The sequence below is a fragment of the Trichoderma atroviride genome, chromosome 2, assembly GCF_020647795.1.
Source record: "Trichoderma atroviride chromosome 2, complete sequence".
Lineage (NCBI taxonomy): Eukaryota > Fungi > Ascomycota > Sordariomycetes > Hypocreales > Hypocreaceae > Trichoderma > Trichoderma atroviride.
In genome coordinates this window covers 3,336,297-3,359,862 of record NC_089401.1, presented here as the reverse complement: position 1 = coordinate 3,359,862, position 23,566 = coordinate 3,336,297, and the positions used below count along the sequence as shown (strand labels likewise).

The 23,566-nt window shown below is 52.1% G+C and overlaps 5 protein-coding genes across 6 annotated transcripts; 2 read left to right on the top strand and 3 right to left on the bottom strand.

The window, feature by feature from the left end:
- Positions 1-1,419: 1,419 nt before the first annotated feature.
- On the top strand, positions 1,420-2,329 carry TrAtP1_003884 (uncharacterized protein; the record flags this gene model as incomplete). Its single annotated transcript, XM_066112060.1, has 2 exons — positions 1,420-1,825; positions 2,067-2,329. 2 exons carry the CDS (start codon positions 1,420-1,422, stop codon positions 2,327-2,329), a joined length of 669 nt encoding a protein of 222 aa, XP_065968143.1.
- A 1,183-nt stretch (positions 2,330-3,512) lies between these two features.
- Positions 3,513-7,482, bottom strand: TrAtP1_003883 (uncharacterized protein). The gene is made up of 2 exons (XM_014083572.2): positions 5,168-7,482; positions 3,513-5,061 (listed from the first exon to the last, which is right to left on the bottom strand). The coding sequence occupies exons 1-2, from the start codon at positions 6,834-6,836 to the stop codon at positions 3,920-3,922; spliced, it is 2,811 nt and encodes a 936-aa protein (XP_013939047.1). The 5' UTR covers positions 6,837-7,482; the 3' UTR covers positions 3,513-3,919.
- A 975-nt stretch (positions 7,483-8,457) lies between these two features.
- TrAtP1_003882 (uncharacterized protein) lies at positions 8,458-13,964 on the bottom strand. The gene is made up of 2 exons (XM_014083569.2): positions 13,487-13,964; positions 8,458-13,273 (listed from the first exon to the last, which is right to left on the bottom strand). Exons 1-2 carry the CDS (start codon positions 13,735-13,737, stop codon positions 9,232-9,234), a joined length of 4,293 nt encoding a protein of 1,430 aa, XP_013939044.1. The 5' UTR covers positions 13,738-13,964; the 3' UTR covers positions 8,458-9,231.
- Positions 13,965-17,200: 3,236 nt separating this feature from the next.
- Positions 17,201-21,798, top strand: TrAtP1_003881 (uncharacterized protein). 2 transcript variants are annotated; one of them, XM_066112058.1, is made up of 9 exons: positions 17,201-17,508; positions 17,580-18,391; positions 18,460-18,499; positions 18,559-18,973; positions 19,025-19,188; positions 19,241-19,386; positions 19,460-19,913; positions 19,986-20,408; positions 20,470-21,798. In XM_066112058.1, the coding sequence occupies exons 1-9, from the start codon at positions 17,446-17,448 to the stop codon at positions 21,433-21,435; spliced, it is 3,483 nt and encodes a 1,160-aa protein (XP_065968141.1). In that variant the 5' UTR covers positions 17,201-17,445; the 3' UTR covers positions 21,436-21,798. The 2 variants fall into 2 exon arrangements, with proteins under 2 accessions (XP_065968141.1, XP_065968142.1); XM_066112059.1 differs by having other exon boundaries at positions 17,201-18,391.
- Positions 21,799-21,833: 35 nt separating this feature from the next.
- On the bottom strand, positions 21,834-23,352 carry TrAtP1_003880 (uncharacterized protein). The gene is made up of 2 exons (XM_014083566.2): positions 22,942-23,352; positions 21,834-22,843 (listed from the first exon to the last, which is right to left on the bottom strand). Exons 1-2 carry the CDS (start codon positions 22,943-22,945, stop codon positions 22,104-22,106), a joined length of 744 nt encoding a protein of 247 aa, XP_013939041.1. The 5' UTR covers positions 22,946-23,352; the 3' UTR covers positions 21,834-22,103.
- Positions 23,353-23,566: the final 214 nt, after the last annotated feature.

The window sequence follows — 23,566 nt, the reverse complement described above, 5'->3', positions numbered from 1 at the left end:
GCTCCCGCCTCGCCTCGACGTCGCATCGGATGCAATGCAGCATTACTCCGTAGGCCTTGCTCCATTCAATCAGACTGCCAGCGCTGCTACCTACAGTACTCTGTACTGAACAAGTCGTACTAGGCATCGTGCTATTACCCCGTATGCCCAAACGTTCACGCACGCAAATAGATTAATTACACCAATCTGTATCAGAGATGCGACGTGTGTCCCCTGCTTCGGAGATTTCTCTCGTGATTCTCGTGATTCTCGGCCATTCTCGCCCTCTCCTCCTTCTTTTTCTCTGCTTCTTTCTTTCCCTCCACCATCATGTGCTTTGGACCGGGGCTGGTCCTCGGCGCTGCTTCCGGTGGGCGCTGCTGAGCGGATCTCCGTTCTCGGTGGTGCAGTCGCGGGCTTGTATCGCTAAAGCGCATGTCAGCCCACTGCCAAGGCAGCCCCTCATCGGAGTACCTGCTGACTGAGTTGAGCAGAAGTAGCTTCCACCAGCAGCCTGCACGCATCAGATACCTCCGCCGATTACGGCATGCAAGTCCCCTCGCGTCGCTGTGCCCCCCCCAGGTATCGCAGCACAGACCACGCAGTACCTGGCGGATACTTGCCCACCTGCCTGCTGCTCCCTGCAGCCCCAGTGCCGTGAATCATCACCATCTGCTTCTGGCACCATCGTCACTCCACGCACGCCGCACGCATTACGCAGCTTCACACCTCCCTCCTCACCTCACACCACTGTCACCCATTTTCACCGGCCGCGCCACGGGCTTCGCTGGCCATTAATAGCCAGATCCTGATTGCGCTACAGCGGGCTCCGTCCTCCTGTCCTCTCCATTTCCTCCAATGCCCCCCAGCTTCACTATTTCAATAATACCCATTCATCGCTGCACTAGGAACTGCCTAGCACTCGCTCTTCCAACCAAAGAAACAAGCCACCCTGACCAACTATCCATCCATAACCCCCATCTCGCGCTCTCTGCCGATCATACCGTCTCGATTCTGCTTGCAAAGCAGGACTCGCTCTTCTCTCCCAATATATAATCATCCCCACGTGCCACCTATCCGCCTCTCCCCTCTTTTTCGCCTCTCCTGCCTTTTATCGTCTCCTTGTGTCTTGCTGAATTCATCCAGCAGTCAACTTCTCCTCTTTTTTTTCCTTTTGTCTCTCACGCAATCTGCAAGATCCAATTCTTGCATCCACCTACGTCGTCACTGTCTGTCTAGCCGCCCATCCTGGAGAAACGACACAAGCGACGCGCCAACGACACGCAGATCCACCATCCCAGGCCACCCATAACCAGCAAACCGCCAGTTGCAGTCTCTTTCTCTCCATCTTCTCTTCGCCTTACTACTTTTATACCTTCTCTGTTCATTTTGCTCGCCTCTCAAAGCTTCACTTTACTCTCCGCCCCCTCAACTAGAGCCATGTCTGATACTTCTCCCAACGGACCCGGCACCGGCGTCCACCGCCGCAGCTCAATCACACAGGCTGCCTTGTCCAATCTGTTCTCTCGAGGCCCTTCAAACGCTCCGGCTGGTCCCCCGTTCCCCAACGGCAACGGCAACGGCAATGCCGATGCGCAGAGACGCCGCTTGTCAATCACCACCATTGGACTCTCCGGCACGTCACCCACGGATACCTCCTCTTCCTTCATGCGACGCGGCAGCATGTCCACCAACTCGAATTCGGACTCCATCAACGAAAACGCCATTGAGGATGAAGAGTTTGGCGGCCCTAGAACGGCCCCGACCACGCCCTTTGCCCGGCACATGAGCTTTGGAGGCAATGCTGCCATGCGAAACTTCCGCAACGGGAGCAGCCCTGGAAATGGTAAATCTCCAAAGTCCCCTCCCCCGTCATCTCTGGGACGCAGCCATGGAGGCGGTCAGGGGGGATCAGTGGATGCCGCCGCTGTCCCAGTCCCATCCGCACCAGCGCCAGGTTTCCATATCTGCCGCTTGGCCGCCTATTGGACGCCGATCCAGCCTTCATATGCCGCCGTCCTCTCTCCCACAGGCAAGCAACATCCAGCATCCAAGAGTCTCTTCTGACAATGCCTCTTCTCGAGCAGACCAGTATGGCTTCAATTGGTCCGAACAGCTTAGATCCCGCGCCGAGAGCTCCGTCACCGGAACCCGCCCCTCCTTTTCTTTCCAAGGCACCGGCTCCCATTCTCCTCCGAGAGCCATGCCCAACCATGACCGCTCAAAGTCCATTTCCGACATGCCACAGCCTCCCGTACAGGCGTCCACTGTCAAGCCCAAGCAGCCAGAGCGCCCCAAGCCCGATGCTTTCCAAGAGAGAATTCTCAAGGGCGACTTTTACATGGACTGAGTCTGCCATGTATGGGCATTTCTGCTGCTAGTATATCACGCCATCACAACATTTACTGCTATTACGACAACTGAGAAGCGACTACAATCTATTTCGCTCACTTGCGCGGAGCTGACACTTTTTTGCTATTCCATGTCTGTTTCATTTCTGCCATTTATTCACTACCAGCATCTGGCTCCATACCACGTGAGAACGGATGTTGTCGACCAGCGAGTCGACCTGCAGTCCATGATGGTATGCGAGTGCATTGCGTTTTATTCCTTTGACCGTCACATATTTTTGCACTTGAAATTTTATTCTGTGTTTAGCGACATGACTATTTCGTTCCAAAGTTTGCTGCTTTGCTGGCGCACGATGCTATTTTTTGTACGATTTGAGGGCCACTGATGCCGCTGACATTCCTGGGCGGCTGTATACTCTACGCACTGCTGCAGTTGGCTTGAACCTGGATCAGCCGGATTCACCAAAGAAAAAAAAAATACATAAAATGGGCACATATTACGGTGCAGGAAGAAAAAAAAAAGCCAACAGACAATGTGCAGAATGGTAATTCTTGGAGGGATTCTTTCTATATGAAGAGCCACAGGCGATGTGTGTGGGTGTTAAACATATGATCAAACCATCCATGACCCAACAGGAGACGAAAGGCTGGGCACACACAATGGCGGCCTTGGGACTTTAGTTCTCACGCATGTATAATTATCAGATTTTTCTTTTTTCTTGTTTTCTTTTGCGGGGGCATCTTGGCGGAGACAAATGGGCCAAAGAATGAATTACGATCTGCAGGACAGAGGAGGTTGGACGTCGTCGGCATGACGATGTGCTGGCGCTGGCGTTGCTGATTTTCGAGCGTTGGGAAATGGCCAACTCTTATTGCTTTTTCCAAAAGGAACATGGGCCATGTTGATTTTATGTTAGTTTGTACAGGAGTGGGAATCTAAATAAAAAAAATGAAATCACAACATGCTACTACACTCCGGGTGAGACAAAATGATTTTGCCTAAACCATTTCATTTGCTTGCTACTGCTATACGTTTGCTGTTTCATGATTCTAAACCATAGGCAGATGGATAGAATACTCATGTCTATTGGACGTCATATCTGATGATTAAAGAGTGTGATAGTATAGATCAAGTATATAGTACATATAGGACATGTCACAATAAACCATCAAGCTCAATTATTCTCCATGAAAGTTATTCTTGCATCTGTTTATTTACATTTATTTAATGTCAGCAATCCGATGCCGCTGCAGATTATAGACGGGTATTTGAATCATTGACAACAAAAGACATGCTCCCCTTTCCATGGTGATTGAGATACCCAACTCGCCAGTCAGCCTAGAAATAAATACAAACGTATCGCTAATAAATAAGTTGAAAACCCCACAATGCAAGTACCAAAAAAAAAAAAAAAAAGCCCAAACAAGACCTTTTTAGAAAAAGAGATCCAAGACCGACTAAGCCATGCCAAGCCAGTATGATAGAAAATATACATGGTATCACTTTATGCCTCTTTGCGTAGAACTTCCAAATCCCTCAAGTTATCCTCCAAGTGACAAAAAAAGAGAAGTCAGCCTTTTTACTTATATTAAAAAGGGAAAAGATTGGGATCAGGGAGTCCCTGGAACGCATCCATGAACCAAGGCTCGTTCATGACAATCTTGGCCCCACTCTCATATACGTCCTGGAGATCCGCCGCAGCAAGATTCAAGCCCTCAATGTCGAAATTCGCAGGCATGGATCCCATGTCCAGCTCGTTGGGCACCATGGGCTGCGTGACGGACATCCAGGGCGGGAACGCAGGCGCCATGGCGGAGTCGAGGTCTGTGGATGCGGGAGAAGGGCCCGGCGGCATTTGAGGCATGGAGGAGGAATTCGCGGTGGATGATGTGGGAGGGGTGCCGGTCGAGGAGACGGAATCGTGGAAGAATGGTTGCTGGATCGACCGGCCGGTGCCGCTGAGGTTGGCAAAGATGTGAGTGGCGCTGCTGGCGTCTCTTCCTGTAGTTGCAACTTCGGAGAGCAGCTGGAGGGGAGTGTTGGCGGCTGGTTGTTGGTGTTGCTGCTGTAATTGCTGCTGCTGCTGTAGTTGCTGTTGTAACTGTTGTTGCTGTTGTGTCCCTTGGGCCGAATACTGCCTCTGTTGCGGCGAAGCAGTAGAAAGAGCGGCGGTGTTGGGGGTAGTACTGGTATTAGCAGCAGCAGCACCGCTGCCATCGTCAGAAGAAGTCGCCATGCCCTCTCCCTTGCCCTGCTTAAAGAACCAGCTGCGAAGCATAGCCAGCACAACGAGGAACTTGGCCGCAGGGCGACACTTGTTGTCTGCCGCTGTAGCTCGAAACTTGTCAAGCAAAGTTTCGAGGTAGTATTCAACACGCATGTTGTCTTTATGGATAACCCTGCCCATTTCTGAGCCTGGGCTCGAAGCTGAAAAGTACATCTTGATCAAAATGACGACAGCGTATGCCACTCGCATGAAATTAAACACAGGCAGGCAGCGAATGCTGAGGACGTCCATGGACAAAAATGTGTTGAGAATACCGTCAATTGCTGTCAGGCACGCCGAAAGCGCATTGATATGTGCGGCCGAAAGGGGCTCGGAATTGACAATGCCATCTTTAAGGGCTTCTGTGTTGAAAGGCGGCCGCCACTGGTCAGACAGTGTCTCCGAGTGGAGAGCCATTTCGTGCATATAGAGATTGACTACATTGAAATTAAGACGCAGAGTAGCTGATATATCAACAGTCCAATAGTTAGCCATAAAAGAACACTGTAAATCGTTCATAGACTAAGGTCCAAAAAAGGGGGGGAAAGAGGGGGGGGGGGGGAAACTCACGCTGCATCATGTTCTTGGCAACCGACGCAATGTACTTGTCGAGATCCCGCTCCAGGGCTCTCAACGCATACTGCGTCCTTGCATCTGTAATGTTGACCAAGCTCGACGGGTCATCTAGGGAAAACTGCTCGCCAACCTCCTCCGCCAGACGATGAGTCCACACCAAGTGAGAGAAGTACTTGTCCGTCGGCGCGGCATCGGGCGACGACTCTAGTATCTCCAAGCTCTCCGTCATAAAGGGCGTCCATCGAATCAGGTTTGGCCGGTGCAACGACATGGACGTATTCAAGGCCAGGAAGAAGCAGGTCAGCCACGTCCGGCGGCACTCGATGCTGGAAGGATCGGGAGGCGGATTGCGGCGAAAAGGCGGCGGCCCGCGTTTCGACGTGTTTTTCCTTCCGAGGCCAATGTCAATGGCCATGACGGCGGCCATGTGGACGAGCTGATAGAACTTGAGCTCCTCAAAGTGCTCCGGCGGCCAGTACCAGATGACGGCGACGTGGATCGCCTGCACCAGCTCCAGGTTCTTCTCGCCCGTGACAATGACCTTTTCGGCAAAGAGCTGCATCAGCTCCTTTTGCAAGACTCGCTGGATCGAGTGGTTCTCGCCCGTGGCGGCGGCCATGATGGCCAGAAACAGCGTTGGCTTCGTCTTGCGCAGCTCCATGACCGTCGCACTATGTGGGAACACAACAGCCGGCAGGTGTCTCACCATGTGCTCCTTGTACTTGTTGAACAGCCCCGCGGCCTGTTCCATCGTAATGATGCCGCGGTCGACAATGTCGCCTTCGGTAGGCCTGGAGAAGCCCGACCAGCTCACTGACGGCGTCATGGCTTTGGGGTCCTCGCTGACGCTGTCTCGATCCGTGGCCTTTCTCTTCTGCCCAGCCATGACAATCGGCGGCTGGAACGCTGATGACTCGTCCTGGGGCGTCCGTGTTGGCGGAGTCGATGCCGTCTGCATCATCGGTGATGCCGCCATGCCTCCCGCCATGCCTCCCCACGTCCTCGCTACGCCAGCTCCTCCTCCTCCTGCTGCTGCTGTCCCTGCCGTTGCTGCACTGCTCCAGCTTGAAGGATATACGCTACCGACTGCTTCAGCCTGGTGTTGATGCTGGTGCTGGTGCTGTTGTTGGTGCTGTTGCTGTCCAGCGGCAGACGTGCCTGGAGCACCCGCCCGCGCATGCAAGCTCGCCGTCAGGGCGTCAATCTTCTTCTCCAGCTCCGACACGCGGCTGTCCGTCTTCTTCTGCCGCTTCCTGGTCGGCGCCGTGACGACGCAGCTCCGGCCGGCCTTTCTGCACCGCTTGCACGGCTCGCCCTCGACGGGATCGGGCTCGCACTTGACCTTGAGTCCTCGACAGGCCTCGCACGCCCGCGACTTCTTGCCGTCGCCGTTTCCATCAGCGTCGCCGCCGATGGAGCTTCCGGCCGCCACCGAACCGCCGCCTCCGCCGCCGGCATCCGCGTAGTCGAACTGGTGATGCTGGCCCGGCGTGCTGCCCACGGTCGACGGCGTGTCGGCGTTATCTCGACCGCTGCCACGGCGCGCCGCTGCTTGGAGCTGCTGGTCGACGGCCGACGACGCATTGCTCACGACCCTAGTCGCGGTGGAGGAGCCCAGCTCTCCTCCATCGCCACCGGGTCGCAGCCGTGGATCGAGGTCCATATAAACACAGAGGGGACTCTTTGAACGGCAATTCAGGCACTCGGCAAAAGGAAATAAGGAAAAAAATTAGGGCCAAGAGTCGGTAAAATAATAGCCGTCCTGGCTCGCTGCCAACGCTGCTTCACGGGTGAGACGATGGAGAAGGGGAACGGCGATTTTGTCTCCGTGTGTCCGACCTGTGGCCGACTTGCCGACTTTTTTTGGTTCTTGGTGGCCCTTATGTAAGCGGGATGCTTGGGCGTCAAAGGTTCAATTGGATTGGAGAGTTTTCCTTCAGGCAGACGAAAAGGGAAGTGGGAAAGAAAGGAACAAGAAATGGAAACGTTCTTTATTTCTAATTCGGGAAGTCAATTGGTTCTTGTCTAGTACCGGGACTAAAAAAGGAGGCTTTGCTTCATCTGCCAAGGAAAAAGGGAAAAGAGAGAGAAAAGGGATTGAGCGAAAAAAAAAATAAAGTGGTTCAGCTACGACTATGCAAGGCAACTCTGCAGGCAGACTTGGGATGGACTACTTTGGGAAGAAAGAAACGAGTAAACAGGAAAACAAGCCAGTACCTAGTTCCCTCATGTAAAAAGCGCAGTTCAGCCATGTAGCACTGACGACCACGAAGTTGCAAATAGTAAGGCGAACTAGGTAACTAACTGGATACCTCGGAAGATTGATAGTTAGTGTGATACTACCTGTCCAAAGACTGTCAACATCGACATCATCAAAGCAAGTCACACGCCAGTTACGGTGTAAGCTGATGGCAGTAACGCAGAGCCCAACTCCGCGGACTCGCTCTCCACAAACCGCACTTCGCATGATCAGTCGACCGGCTTTCGTCCCTCTGATCAAATCCCGCGTCCACTCTGGGGCCTCGAATTGGACGAGCCCCGACACAGCCGGCCGGGCCTGGTTTCCAGATCCGATAGTCTAGAAAGGTCTACACCCGATTACGGCCGATCGTGTTGATCCCTGTTTTGGGGGGGGATTGTTAGAGTATCCCTGTTTGGGTTATTAGAGTTGTTTTCTGCGAGGCATTCAACGTGTCGCCTACGTTATCCGGCATCCCCAAATCGTGGCTGACGTTGCGTATTGTCGTGTTGATTGGCCCATTCGTATAACTTTTAATTTGACAATCAAGGGAAAGTTGGCTTTGCCTGGAGCCTTGAGCATTAACAGCGGCGGGTTTAATTTAACACACCTCGTCATACGCCCAAAGATGTAGCTGGCATAGAACAAGAGAGCTAGAGTTTCTTACCCATCCCTACTTTTCCAAGTGTTGTACATATTCAAATGAGTTATTGTGTGAGTTGACCTTTTTGTTTAGCCACGGGTGGGGTTTTGAAGAAGAATTCTTTAGTTGTCCCTTTCTCCTGCAGGCACGCACGGGGCTTCATGCATGTAAGACGCTGAATCGACAATTCCTTATAGAGAAAGAAAACAAAAACAAAAAACGGGGTGCTACTTGGTCGAGCTATATATAGAAATGAGAATACAAGGTGTGAGCGGTTTTCATTTTGCTCGCGTGTCTTTACCGCATTGTTAGTCCAGATAACTCATAGCCAACTAGGGGCTGTGATATGGAAAGCAATCACTGCGCAAACACAAATAAAAGAGGAACCTATACTTGAACATGCAGTAATAGTCGCCATTCGTATATTATGTAGCTTAAAACTAATAATGCAATCGCTTCCAACTCCAATTGGGCAAACATAGCCCTTCCTTGTCTTCCCCCCTGAGGAAAAAAAAATACGATTGCAAGTGAGTGATATAACGCATCACTTGTCTTCCACCCAATAAAAAGATCAGCACAACTCCTATGACCTGACTGTTTCAAGTCGGGGAAACGATGAAAATAATAACGCAAAATACTCTCAAGTCATGCGTAAATCCTAATGCCCATAACATTAAATTATAGCATACGTATGTACACATATCAGCCAATATATAGCCGAGAATAAAAGGCAAAATGTGTCAAAGATTGAAACAGAAATAGAAAAACGCAGGAGATGAGAAAAAAAAAAAAACTCTCATGTCGTCCACTTGACCGTGAAATAACGCTGGTTTTCGTTGTATTTCTAAATAGCAAAGCCAAAGAAAAAAATGCCTCGTAAGGAGAGAAGCAAAGAGAGAAAAGAAGGGAAGAACAGAAACAGTTCTAGCCAATGCTTGCCATTTCCGATTTTAAACATTTGCCACAGTATAAGTGTGTGACACCGCCCAATACTGAGAGAATATAATTGAAGCTGAAAATAAATCGACATGGTATCATCGCTATGATTGAACGAAAGGGTATGTATGTCCCCCGCATGCGGAAAAGGAAATAGTAAGAAATAATAATAATAGTAATAATAACAATCCAAAAAAAGTTTGACCCTTTTGAAACTTTAATCAGCAAATGATATTAATTTTAAAAGTGCGCTTCTTCCCGCAAGCGACTCTTGGATCCTTGTTGATGCTGGCCGCCCATCATGATAGTACTCTCTCGGCGCCGTGCCGCCTGGTCGTATGCCGCCAGATTCCCGTTCTGTTCTTCTACAGTTACAGGGAGAAGCGATCGTTCGTATGCTGGGGCAGCTCGGTGCTGTGGTTGCGAGGCGTGACCATCTGCGCCAGAACCGGTATCGTGCAATGGTTGGGATACTGCTCTGGGGCTTTGGTGAAGGAGGTACGAAGGCTCATAACTATGGCGAGATGTTCCAGAGGGAGTGGGAGACCCACGGGCTGCGCTCATGTTCATCAATAGAGGAGGCGTTGGCGTTGATCTGGTCGGGTCTCGGATGGGTTCTGGCCAGGCCTGATGGCGGGGAGATCCACTTCCGGATGTTGACGGGCGACCCGGTGGTGGGTCAAAGCGCGCCGTTGAGTCTGAGCGACTGTGACTTCCAGAATCAGAAGTGGGAGATGGCAGCTCGTACTCTTCAGGATCGACTCCGAAAATGGCCTCGTAGTTTTGAAGGAACGTGGCAAAGACAGGTGCAGGAATGTTGAGCGTTGGCGAGAAGACGATGCCCACGTTTCGTACTGTCATCTTGTTTATATCCGAGTTGTTTATGATTCTAATCAAGAATGCAATAAGGTATTTCAGCAGGGTTGCGTTGGCCTTGGGTAAGCGTTGTGAAAGCTCATTGAGAACCGCCATTTTTTCGTTCTTGTCAGTAATCTCCGTCGTAACTGACATGAATTCCAAATGAAGATCTCTAGTGAGTATGCTAGTAGGAAGCTCTCGCAGATACAGCTTCAAGAGAGACGCCACAGCGTGGATATCGTAATAAGTTTCGTCGGTGACCAAGTTGATATCGCCTTCGTTATTGAACCGTTCTCGAAGCTGTTTGATGACGACATTCGAACCACTAAGTCGGAAGATGCCCTCCTCGAAGATTGCGTTTTGAGCCTCCAGGTACTGAATGCAGCGATAAACAACAGAAGGAAGAGGAACGTCGATGTCTGACGGTGGGTTGAACCGAACGGCCTCTGCCAAAGGCGCGCCAAAGACTTGGCGTACCGGTCCATGGTAGCCATTCTGTGGCGGAGTGGCTCCAGAGCCACCTTCGCTGCCTCCAAACAAGGACTCTTGCCCATCAGAGGAAGTGCGTGACTTGGGGCCAAAGCCAAAGAAACTCCGTTTTCTCGCCTTCTTCTCATCGTGCGACGGGCCAGGCGCTGGGGGCGGTGCCGTAAGGCCAATTTTGCTACCCCACATGGAAGCGTCTGAAATCACTTGAGGGTCCTTTGGTCCAGAAATGAGTTTCGAGTGAGACTCCATGTTAGCATGATGATCGCTCTGGCCCCCTGACGTCTTTGGACGGCCGCCGGGAGCGCCTTGGGGAGCATCGCCAGCGTGGGTCGAGTCATATCTCACTCCAATCAGCGTGTCTGAGCCCGAAGTCTGGTGTGTCGTCGACTTGCTTCCTTTCCTGGACTTGTTACCGTTGGCTTGTTCCGCAGAAGTCTGGCGGTCGTGGATAGGTGGTCTGGTGGCAGGCTGATCCTCCTCGGGATCTCGGTAGTCGATCCACTGCAGTAGAGTTTCTACCCAGATGTCTCTTTCTCGGTCGTTTTCTGCGCAGAGGACATGCTTGACGTGGTTGCTGGAGTCCTTCTTCTTGGGCTCAAGGATTAAAAAGGCATGGCGATATTGGCTATCTAGCTCCTCATCATTGTTGTGATTTGCCGGAGCGTTGGCATCGTTATTCTGAGGTTGATTCTGGGATTGCTTGCCAATCTGAGCATTCTGAAGCTTGATAGTACCGAGATGAGCTCCGCCGGGAGTCTCATAGTATTTCAAGTAAGGCCCGTTGAGGACAAAGAAGCGCGACTTCCAGCCACCAAAATTTTTGCCCTTCTTCGTAAGATAGCCATTGCGAGTGGGTCGTCCATCGGATCTGATGGAGGAACTGTCGTCCTTGGGCTTGAAAGTATGTCCAGTCTCATCAGCATTAGGCGGAAGAGTATTGGTTGAGAGATATTTGCAAAGCTCTATGGCAGTAGCGGTGTCAAAGGCAGTGTTCAAAAGCTCATCCAGGTATTTGTCCAACACAATTCGCCGAGCGTCAATCTTTGCGGGTGCATGTCCAGTAAACAAGGACCTGTCCGGAGACTTTGCCGTAAAAGCAGGACACGCCCTTAACCGTTGGTCCAGCTTTGCCAGAGATATGGAGTCTTTCTCTACCCGCCAAAGCTCACCTCCATCGGCCCGCGAAAGAATAGCAAGCGTGAATACAGGATCTTCTTCAAGCTGAGTCAATGACAAGAGACTTGCCCGGGAGGGCTTCATGCGCGACGATGCAACTCTCACGTCAACAGAGGGTAGCGCATTTGGCGACAGCAGTAGATCGGGGTATTCGTCAGTAACCAAGCCCTTGAAAATCATTGTTCGTTCTACTGGGCTTCCCAGCCCCCTTGAATCCGCCTCCATTGCCTTCTTCAGAGGATTTCCATCACTCATTGACGCAGTGGGTGGTACTACCAAAGGCGTACCAGGTGGCATAGGGATCGGCTGTCGGGGAGGTCGCGGTGACAAAGGCATTCCCCTAGGTGACATTGGAGGGTTTCCGAGCGACATCTTGGGATTGCCAAAAGGCCTGGGGCTAACGGGCAAACCAGGGCTGAGGACAGGAGCAATTAGTTCCCTCGGCTTGTTTCCCGTGAGAACCGCATCTAGTGACGTGGTTTGCATCTCAGGGTGCAAATTGTGAGGCACAGTGGTTGGGGATATGGGCGAGTCTTCCGCTCCAGGATTGCCCATTTTAGACACGCTCCGCACATCTGCCTCAGTGACAACTACGATTTCGCGTTCGCGTTCGTCTTCCTCGCGCGTTCGTCGCCTGCCACGCTTCTCGGGAACAATTTCATCCACCTCTGAGATGTCCTCATACTCGGAATCGGAGTCTTCGATGGTGGGAGAATCTAGCTGCCGTCTTATCTCTTGCCTGAGCTGCAGCGGCGCTGGAGGAGCCTTCCGTGGCGGCGAGGGGAATTTGCCAAGACCCTCGTCTGGCTGTGGCGTGGGTCCCATGACGGTCACAGTTGGAGGTGCGTTGGTGGCGGCGGAGGGAGGTTTTGGCGGCGGGTTCTTGGGCGGATGACTGGGTAGGCTTCGTGACGGTGGTAATGAAGCGTTGAATGGAATCTCTTTCAAATGCATCTTGTTCTTCTCCTGGCGTGCCTTTTCTGCGGCCTCCTCTTCTGCTTCCACATCAAAATGGTCCAAGGCATATTCCTCGGCCTTGGGCATCTCCTCAGATGGATTCAAAAGCTCAGCGACTGCGGATGGGGTTGCGTGTGTTCGGTCTGCTGGAGGAGTGATGGGGTAGGGAGCCATGGTCATGTCGACCGGCGAGTCCAACCGGCTCCTTGAGTCTAGCTTGGGAGAGCTAGGGAATGGAAGCACGGCTTCTTTCGGGGATTCGACTTCTTGGCGCAGCTGCAGTGCGTCGTTGTGCGCACTCAAATGCCTTTCATCGTCGTGACTACCTGCTGGCTTCAACACCAGGGGATTTGCCATTACCTCTTTTAGCTTTTTCCGGTATTTATCTTTATCTTTAAGCGCAGCCTCCAGGTCCTTGTTCAGGCCCAGAATCATGGCTCTCTGCTTGTCCACCAAGCGCCACAGCTGACTGTTTTGCTGCGCCTGGGACTGCTTCTCTTTAAGAAGATACTGAATCACGGCCTCGGGGCTTCCGGCGGTCTGTATTAGCTTTGCAATTTCTTCCGACTTTGCCTGGGCATTAGTAGGATTATTCGCCTGTGTGCTTGATGAGATGGCGGAAATGGCACTGTCGATGGAGGAATTGCGAGGCAAGCCCACCGCAGGACCGCCAGGCCCGGCATGTGTCGTCGGGCTAGCCATTGGTGAAGTCGGGGGCTTGGTCGACGAGCCTTCAACGGGCTTCGGGTTCACTGGTTGATGGCCGTTTCTAGGATCATTCGGGGCAATGAGAGAATCTGGTCTATTAATGCGGCGCGTATTAGGAACGTGTCAATACACCATTGATGGTAAGGGGCGTTTCTTTTCTTTTTCTTTTTCTTCCTTTCTGCTCTCCTGCTCTCCTGCTCTCCTTCTCTCCTTCTTGCATCTTTCTTTCGTCTTTTTCTAGATGTAGGGATGGGCACGGAATGGACAAAGGATTCGACTCTGGGCGGCCGTATCGTTGGGGACGCACCTTGGGCTCTCCTCTTCCGGGCTGGAGGGGTTGGACGAGTCTGAGAAGAACGTAGTATGCCCAGCGGATGACGGGGTTGTATTACCACGAGATCGCGTGTCAATGGGCGGCGGGCGTTTCTGACTCGTGGCGGCACCGGGCCAAGAAGGACTCGCGCTGCTCGCCAGCGAGGAAGCTGTATAGCTCGGCGTCGAGAGCGGGCTCGGTATCGAGGGACGTGAGGATCTGTAAGTCGTGTCGGAGACGGGCATCAGCGAAGAGGAAAAAAGGAAAAATCGCCAAACAACGAAACAGGCAGGCAGATGCACGACAGCAGCACCTGCAGAAGGGTGGCTTCGAGGTCTTGAGGTGGCAGTAGTGGGAAATCGCAACAAGGACGGTCTGATGAGCGGCAACGTGAAACCGGGGCCACATTCATGGACGGGGCAACCTTGCACCAGGCCCAGCCGCGATTCACCGTGGAGGTAGGGGTCAGGGGAAAGGTGAGATGAAAGCAGTAAGTGAGTGCAGAACTGCAGTGGCAGACGGCGCGCTGTGCTCCCGGCGGCATGATTAGCGGCCTGCCTCTGGCGGCACTAGCTCTCCCAGAGGGCCTGAAGACAGCCAAGCAACAAAGAAGCATTGCCCAGCCGTCTGCGAGGGCGCTTCCAACGTGCAGTGCTAACCACGGGCTGGAGGCTGAATGAAGGCTGAGAAGGTGGGCTAGCGAGGAAGCACAGACAACGGCTTCGGGGCTCTCCCCGACTAGCGAGCCAGGGGCCCGGTTCGCTTGTCTGGTCCTTGGATTTTGATTCTGCTGCTCACCTGGTCTTGACAGGCGCTCTGCCCGCGAACATCGAGCTCGTCGGCGACGTCGACATGGGCGCGGATATTGGACACCAGCTGGGCTGCTGGCGAGTCGAGTCGGGAGGGTTCAGGCAGCGGACGGGCGGATCGTCGGGCGTCTGTCCGCCGGATCGAGTGTCAGACGACAAAGAGCCGCCAATGCAAATAAATGCCAGCGGCGTCAATGTCGAGGCTGGGGGGGCTCGCCTCGTCCAGAGTGTTTTGTGTAGTATCTGGGTAGGCAAGGCGTTGCAGTCGTTGAAAATAGCGACACTGCACTAGTCGCACCGCAGCAGGTGCCTGTACTGCTGAATGCTGCGTCTGCGACGCTGAGCTCGTGCCAGCGCCCAACGGCAGGTAATGGGGACTGAGGGCCAATTTCAGGTGCAGGGGCGGCTGTCTGAGCTCAACCAGGCCGAGTTGGGGATGCCTGCTTCGCTTCACCCTGGATCCGCGCTGCATGCACGTCTAAGTACCGTGACGGGGCCTTTTTTTCATGAGCCAAATGTGGAGGCGAAGAGAGACGAAAAGACTGGTTGAGAGCGCTGAGACCAGGTCCTCAGGCACCAGGGGAGGGGAAGACGGAGAAGCAAATAGAGTAGGTAGCAGTACTAAAAAAACGGTGCTCCGTTATGAGGTCAGAGGGATTGGCAATTGGGTAGTGCTTTGTAAGGGGTTTCTTTGTATTTCCTGTTCCTTTGGTCGCCCTTTTTCCTTTGAAAAGGTCTTCTTTTGTTCCATGCGAGGGGTCGTGGACAATGGAGATGATGGCGCCGCGGATCGCTAATTAGATACACGTATGAGATGGGAATCCTCGGTGATCGGCCCCAATTCGAAAACAAAAGATAAGAAATGGAATTAATTGCCAAGCTGGGGTGGAGAGTTGTCAACCGAGGTCTGTGGGCTCGGACAGACGAGAGAAAGCGTGGCCGAAATTTCAATTCTTTAACCTCGAGTCTGTCCAGCAGAGAGAAGATCAGAGCCTGGTCTGACGGGCGCTCTCGTGCCACCGACGCTGTTACTGAGGATGAGTGAGTGAGTTGTCAAGGAATGAACCATGCTGCGTGGTCTACGATGCCACATGTCATATTGGGCGCTGATATGGATCCATGGGGAGCAGGGAAAAAAAAACCTTTTTTTCCTTAACCCGTCATCTAGGCGTTGCCACGTCGCTGCGCTTGCTCGCTCATCTCATCTCTTATCGTGCTGTAAGCTTGGCAGCATCGATTTTACTGGCACCGCCGAGCCCGTCCCACAACTTTGCCTCTGGAATGTCCTAACATGACCTCCACTCTGGCTCGCCTACACGTTCCTAGCACTGGAGAAGCAAAGCTGGCGTCTGCCCGGCTGGATCGAGACCGTGCCGTCTGCTCGGGCCCCTCGGAAGCTTCGCCTGCATTCTCCGTCCGGGCCATGCTCTCGCTGCTCTGAATCACAGACACGGCTAGCCCACGTGGATGGTCCATTCTGCCCTGGATTTCCTGGATTTGGAGTGACGCATCGTCAACGGGCGCTGCGCTCTTCAGCACCGGGTACCTGAGGCGGTTGAAATCGCCCCTGAAGCGCGGAGCAGCCACTCCGACGCATATCCCCTCAACTTCATTTGACGTTCGCCTAGCCGCCAAACCAGCCGGGCCCCGTGCTGTGCCTGGGCTGTGCCTGGGCTGTTGACAGCGGCTCAAATGACTGGCCGGAGCCTCGAGCCTCTCCTGCATTGCGCCAGCAATCTCCGTGCAAATAGCCCTCTGCAGGGCATGGCGGCTGACGCGCTCGTCCAACGACTGGGGCCAGCGGCAATTCAATTCAATTCATTCAAGGACCATCCCGGCTGCCAGCCCCTGCATCTGGGCTTGCTGCACGTCGCCTTTCGTAAATTAAAAGTAGGGGAACGGTGGGGAACCGATGGCTAGCCTGCTCGTCGCTGCTGGTCGACGATGGCCAATGATCTCGCGCGCTCGGAGCAAAGACGCCCGCCTTAAACCTCTTGCAGCTGAGCCGTTCTATCAGATGGTGTGGGCTGTTGCGGGACATGTTCCTACTGGCACTTGTATGCAGCAACATGATATTGCAGTATAGACTTGTACGAGGTGGTGGTTGCACGAGGTGATAATAATAGACGGAAGCTTTGACATGCCTGGAATCAATTTGCCTTGGCATCCATGGCTCGGACGCTGCTGTCCAGGATGCACTATATTACTTGAATACCTACTGTACTCCGAAAAGTATCTTGGCACTCCGTCCCAGCATAGAGTCGGTGGGTTAAGCATGCTAATACTTGTAGTAATGCTGGTAGCGCAAAGTCTTTATGGCAAATAACCTCAAGCTCCAATGCATTAGGTAGGTAAGGAGCGAATTTAAAGCAGCAGCTGTTTTAAGCTTCAAATGTCATGCATGCACGCGCCTTTGAATAGATAGGTACTAGTAGGTAAGCAAGGGAGCACTACCGTTAAGAACTGGGTCTCGTGCTCTCTCGTCCGTCCCTTTTGATCTGCTTGGAGACCTAAAAGGCATGTTGCACAGCAACATTGGTCGCACAAGATTGATCAGCAGATGCCGGTGATACTCTTCATGTGTTTTAGTGCCAACCGGTGGCCTGTGCTCGGGGCACTTTTTTGCTTTTTCCTTCTCACACTTCAGAAAGAAATGAAATTAATGACAAGAGGCAAATAGATGACAGGTAGTAAAGTATTCTATGGATGTTCAAGAGCAGAAGAAAGCCGCTGAGCAGCAGCCCTGGCATCCTGAATGATGGATTTTACTGGTGCGGGGATGCAAATCATTGGCTGTGCAGCTGCAGCATTAGCAGCAGCAGTGGGCAGGTGTTGGTCATGTGTTGCCGACCGCCTTTCTTGCAGGATTGCAGGATCAACGATCAGCCTCAGCCTCAGCCTCCAATTCAGCTGTAGGTGAGAAAATCGAAATCAACCCATCGTGAGCCATGAGAAACTACTAGTAGCTAGCGAGGCTGGAACCTCACCCGTCCTGTGCTTTCTGCTCTCTGCCCCGACAAGTCGATTCTCAACTTCGACGTGACATCCAGTGCAGCGTCCACTAGCCAAAACTCTCGCTCCATGTTCCTGAATTAGCAAAAGTCTGAGTCAGGTCAGCGCCTCAGTCCACTATTCCTTACTTGCATGGCGCACAACGAGCCCAGGAGGCGCCGCGAACCTCCGCCTAGAGGCTCCGAAGGCCATTCGGTTGGTGACATCCTCGTGCAGCCGTACAGTGTCGGATTGGAACTCTTAGCTTATTGTATGGATGAATATAGCAGCCTCAGCCTCATATACGGCATTTCGATCCAAATGCTGAGCCGTGGCGTCGCCGCCTTGATGGCAGCATCGGCGTGCAGCAGTCACGGGAGGCACCGTCCGCAAGGGGCGGCGATTATCACGGCCGTCAGGGTCAGGGTCAGGACGATGATGCAGATGAAGCGTCAAGGCCTGACGTGCCAATGACTCGCCGGCGTGTAGACGCAAGATCGGATCACATTCCTCAGTACCAGCGCCAACGAAGCCTGAGGAGAGAAAACTCGGGGCCTGCGCCTCCGGCAGAAAGAGCCATCATTGAAAATCCTCCCACTGCTGTTTTCCATGCAGCCTCATCGGACGTTGAGAGCGATGGTGAAAGTGAAGGTCGCGCCCGACGTTTCAAGGCGCGTAGTAGATCGAGATGGCTCAATCGCCAGGCTTCTGACAGGGACGACGAGCCTCGCCCTCGCAGTATTGACAGGGATCGAATCATAATCAACCCCATTGTATATGAAGATGCTGAAAAGGAGGACTATCGCATCTATCGGCCCATGAGCCCTGTCTTGGAAGACGTCGATACATTTGACGATTTCAAGTTTACATTCCCGACAGAGGAGCCGTCCAAGGACACAGAGCTGTCAGATCTGGAGACACCGACAACCGAGAGTGAATCTATGCAGAAGCCTGATCGCCCGCTTTCCAACATTTTGACTGCCCCTGGGATATATTCGTCTACATACTCAGGGACGGCAGAACTAGGAGCTCAACATGATGTGAATTTGACGATCTTGTACGATCCCAAGGGTCAAAAGCAGCCTTTATTTCGGTGGTTGTAAGTCCTGGCCAGCCAAATACAAATACGTCACTTATACGATGAACTCTAAGCTTACCTTTACACAGACATGTTCGTCAGGATGTGATGAATTTTGACGCTTTCTGGGTAATACCGCTCAAAATGTGCCTATGATTGGTTTAAAGCTAATTTTTGATTTCTCCCAGGTCGAGGTGTCGCGCCATGTCCATTTCCCGGATACTGAAAGAGCTGCCGTTGCTAATCTGCGAGCCGAAGTGAAGCGGCAATGTGTCAAGACTCGATACGATCCCCAAGGTGCAAAGGTGGGTTATATGGAGCCCAAGTGTATCCAGGTTCCAATTCAGTCTACTGGCAAAAAGCCATCTGAAAGCTCGCATGCAGTTAAATGGATCTGCGTCCCGTATTTCTCTCTACATCAATACTCTGAATCCCCGTCGACTTCAAACCCTGCAATTTTTCCTGATCAAACTCTGCTCCAATCGCAATACTCGCGGAGCGGAAAGGAGCGAGACATGCAACAGGCAGTCTGTCAACTTGGGCAAGTTCAACGAGGGGATTGCTTTCACATCTCTCAGCTGTGGTGTTTAATTGTTGGAAACAGTGAGTTATCCGGATTGCTTTCCAGCATTTTCCTTTGTTGACACGAACAAGGCGTCCTCATTACGTGTAGTACAAGGGAGCGCTCCGATTTACAAGGAGCATCCCTGAGGGTCAATACTGAGCCTAGCCAAGCAGGCGCATCGGGCAAGATCCTCGTATCATATGGAGGGGCAGTGATGTGGTCGTTAACGACAAAGGAATGCCCTACGTGGTTTGTAAGTACAGCTTTCGAATTTGACGAAACCGAGATAGCTAACTATTGGCGAGACCTTCATTGCGCACTTTCGTGCTTTTTGGCCCCGTTGTCTGGAATTTTGGCACAAGGATCGCCTAATATCAGCAAAAAATTGGGAGAAAGTGTTAAGACTGGCTGAGGGGCGACAGGGCGATGTAAAGCTGAGGCTGAAGATGGCGTATGGCACCTCCCAGCACCCGTACTAAGAGAAGGTTGATTTGTTATATTTAAAAAGGCTAACCGAATTCTAGAGACTCCCCCGAGTCACCACGAGTATTCCTAAAACCAAATACTTCGGCCAAGACAACACCTACAAAGTGCCCTGAGCAGGCAGAGGATCTGCCAGAGTATCTACATGTTTTCACGCTCTTGCCAAAAAGTGCAGAATCGTCTGGCGACACCATTCTTGCAGAGCTCCACGAACAGCTGTCAGCAGCTGAGAAATTTCTAACAGAGCAAACGTCCTACTCGGCACAGCGAGGGTATAAACGATGCGGACTCATGGCCAGAGACGGGGTGAACGAGTATCTCACGAACCTAGCACCGCGCATCGATGAGAAGTCAAACGATACTCTCCGCCTCTTATACGAGGAAAGAATCGACGTCTTCAATATGGCAGACATGTTATTCCAACTCTTCTTCCCCCTCACGTTCCATGGCCCTACAACGGGCAAATATTGGGGGGCTCTTAACAAGCTGATAAAGGCAAGACCAGATTCTCTCGACATCATGAATGTGATAAGGAGACCGTGACTAACACAAACACAACTGGAATAGATGCCTGAACTAGATGGAGGCAAAGATGCAATTTCAACTCCCCTTGCAGAGGTCAAAAACGCTTTGTGGCAGTTGACGCGAGACATTCAATCGTTTCAAAGTATCATGTCGTTTGCAGGGAAAGAGGATCGGGCAACTATCGAATTACCCCGTGAGCTTGTGACTGCATGGCTTCATATCGTTTTCGGCTTGATATACAGCAGTCATACGGTGGACTGGTTCAATCATATGACAAGAGCCAGATCTCTGATGAAAGACGGGATGCAAAAAATGATTCAAGGCATCTCTAGCCAAAATCTGCTGGAAAAGGCCGTGATGCTGCCAACAGAAATAATGTCACTCATCACGCTGAATCTCTTTCAGGATGATGTAGGGAAATACGACAATATCTGCGACACATATTCACTCTATCTAAATTCTCTGGTGCGGTACCCAGTTGATTTTTTACGTGAGCATTTGTTTCCTGGCTGACTGATGATACTAGGACACCGACATCACTACAAAACATTCCGACCGGACGTACCAGCATCGTCTCGATTTGGTGAAACAGGAAATGACTGCTATCAAACGGAATCTGGCAAGGCAACGAAGTATTATCGCCATGCTCAGAAACAAAACCAGCTTTACGGATGGTAATTTTATGGTGCGATACGGAGAAGAGATGCCGACACATATGAGGAGACTAAGAGACTGGGAAACTGGGAACCGATCAGAGCATGCTAGGCCGAGAGGTTATACTCCTGGACATCGATACTATGGGGTCGCCGAAGATCGAACTATTGAACCAGGCATATACGACCAAGCTCAATTCTTGACTGACCTCGATGCGGCCTCTAAGCTCTCTGCTACTGACGCAGGCGGGTTTCGAAGCCTCTTTCTTGCGGACTGCGCAAATCTTGTTGAGCAACGAGAGTATGAATTTCGACGAAATACCGAATATGCCGAGGATCTAGAGCGAGAAACCACTTATAAGATGGAATGGACCAAGGATAGACAGGAAAATGCCATCTACGCATTCACCCTTGTCACCATCATATTCCTTCCACTGAGCGCGATATCGAGCATTTTTGGCATGAACACAAACGATATTCGAAACATGGACTTTGACCAGTGGCTATATTGGGCGATTGCCTTGCCTGTGACGATTTTGATGATTTTCATCGCACTCTGGTGGATGGATGAGCTGGGCAACGCGACTGACTGGCTTTTCGGTGGACGCAAACGGTCCTCGGGGTATGGGAAATCATCACTTTCGGGGGCTGGAAGGTCCAGGCCAGTCGAACCCGTCGCCGATTATGACTCGATGGGCCGTTCCAGCGACGAGGTACCTGCTACGTACCGCCGAGCTCGATATCGGCGCCGAAGTAGGCGGGATATGGTTGATGTTGATGATCCTGTCGAAATTGTACCGGTGTCACGTAGACGGAGGAATTCTTTTTACAAGTACTGATGTGGCTTACTGTCAGTCTCATCAGGGGAAATCAGGATTGGCGAACTTGTTCGTGAGATGAAAGGTGCTTCATATAGTTTGGAATATTCCGAGGAATTGATCTAGCATGCAGGCTTTAAGAGCTTTTCAAGGATTAGGATGAGGGAGAAGTTATCCAGCATCCCAATTTCATTATCCAACGCCTCGGCTGTAGCGCAACAAGGCAGCCAGTCCAAATATTAAAATGCACAACCGCTGAATACATATCGAAATAGCAGTAGCAGCAGTAGCAGCAGTAGTAGCAGTGATGGTAGTAGCAGTAGTACATGTAGTATCAACAGCAGCAGTAACCCACGCTACAGCTGGAGTACTGGATAACAGAATTGAGGCACTGGATACCTTTTCTCTAGAATAATAACAATGAATTTATATTGAACTATGATGAACACAACAGCTACATAATTCAAGAACGTTAAAGCACATTCGTTATAAGGTATAAGATTTGGCGTTAAAAAGTGTCGTGACAGCGTTATTCTCTTGATACAACTCCAGAACTCAAAATACAAAAATCATCCAAGCATTCGTGACAAATAATCCAATCCAAGCGGTCACTCTGCATATCCAAAACCCGACTCATTCGAATGAGAGAGAAAAACGACATTCGCCGGCACTAAAGGAGAAAGGTCTCTCTAATCGTAACGATACTCGCGATCCCTTATACGAATATAGTCGTGCTCTCTCTCCTCGTCGGCATAGCGCTGTGGTGGCGGCGGTGGCGAAGGAGACAGAGATGGCGCACGCCGTCTAGGGCTGCGGCTGCGCGGAGCGTCGATGTAGCGGTACGTATTGTAAGGGTCCGTGGGGACGGGAACCGGCACAGGGTAGGGAATGTATCGCTCCCTCTCGACGTAGACTTCTCTGTCGCGGGTCTCCTCGACGTCCCGGTCGTAGTCGTGGTGGTAGCGGTCCAGTTCATCGTCGCGGTGGCGGTGATGGCTGCGGCTGCGGCTGCGGGAGTCGCTAGAGGAGCTGGAGCTGGAGCTGGAGGATCGGCTCTTGACCTTCTTCTTCTTCTTCTTCTTTTTCTTCTTCTCCTGCTTCTCGTCCTCGCTGACGGCGATGACCTCGATGAATTCCGGCTGCGGCGACGGGCGGCGCAGGGGCGGGAGCTCAAACACGGGCGGAGGCGGTGGTGGCATCGGCGCGGGTGGCAGCGTGGAAGGAGGCGGCGGCGGCAGAAGAGGAAGAGGCGGAGGAGGAAGCTGGAAGACGGGACGAGGCACAGAGATGTATTCCGCGGGAGGGGGGGATGGCGTTCGCGATCTGTGAGTGTGGGAGGAGTGGTGGTGGCGATGGCGGTGGGAGCGTCTGATGATGACGTCGACCTCGGGGTTGCTGAGGTAGAGGCGCTTCTTGACGTCGCTGCGACCTGGAGATGGGAGTTAGTTGTGATACTTGTCGCTGGGAACCGGGTTTGGAGCGAGCGGGTGAGTGAGATGGGATGAGAGGATGGGAGTCTTTTCTTACCCATGGTGAAGAAGCGAGTGAGTGAGTAGGAAGAAAAAGAAAACGGAATAGACAGGTGCGCAAATCGTATGCGACGATGAAAAGATGCGCGATTGCTCGGATGAAAATGAATGAAGACTAGGTGAGCGATGGAAATGACCCGATTTGAGAGGTTGGTGTTTGTGCTACTCGACGACTCGAGGAGGGGCTGCTGCTAAGCCTACTAGGAATGCAGGTAGTGTGACGTCTTCAGAAGAACCCGTCCCGTGAGCTGCAAAACACGCCCAAGTCAGAAATGCAAAAATGCACGTGCAAAAAGGCCAACAGTCAGGCGAGCTTTGAAGCCAACCACCGACGATCAGGTACTTGGAACAAAGGTGAAAAAAAAAGAGGGGAGGGGGATGAGCTGAAAGGAAGCATAAATAGGTGAGCTTTTAGCACCAGGCACCAGACGTGAAGCTTCTAGTCTACCAATGGGGGCTGGCGGACAAGGCGCTCTGTAGGCCTGCTGGGAGGGAGCTTGTGGGCGGGAAGAAGCAACAAAGAAGGTTGAAGCCACCGTTTGCCGACGTCATTGGGCCAAAACAGGGAATTAGTGGTTTGTTGGAATGTGGGGGCGGGAGGGGAGTGGCTTTGCGATGGCTGT

Excerpts from the sequence above, each read along its gene's own strand:
- TrAtP1_003883 (XM_014083572.2), bottom strand. The coding sequence starts at position 6,836 with ATGGACCTCGATCCACGGCTGCGACCCGGTGGCGATGGAGGAGAGCTG. Across the intron at positions 5,062-5,167 it reads TGCCAAGAACATGATGCAGC|CTACTCTGCGTCTTAATTTC; the intron begins GTGAGTTTCCCC and ends TTGATATATCAG.
- TrAtP1_003882 (XM_014083569.2), bottom strand. The coding sequence starts at position 13,737 with ATGCCCGTCTCCGACACGACTTACAGATCCTCACGTCCCTCGATACCG. Across the intron at positions 13,274-13,486 it reads CCGGAAGAGGAGAGCCCAAG|ACCAGATTCTCTCATTGCCC; the intron begins GTGCGTCCCCAA and ends CCGCATTAATAG.
- TrAtP1_003881 (XM_066112058.1), top strand. The coding sequence starts at position 17,446 with ATGGCGCACAACGAGCCCAGGAGGCGCCGCGAACCTCCGCCTAGAGGC. Across the intron at positions 19,189-19,240 it reads AGGAATGCCCTACGTGGTTT|ACCTTCATTGCGCACTTTCG; the intron begins GTAAGTACAGCT and ends ACTATTGGCGAG. Across the intron at positions 19,387-19,459 it reads AAGCTGAGGCTGAAGATGGC|AGACTCCCCCGAGTCACCAC; the intron begins GTATGGCACCTC and ends ACCGAATTCTAG.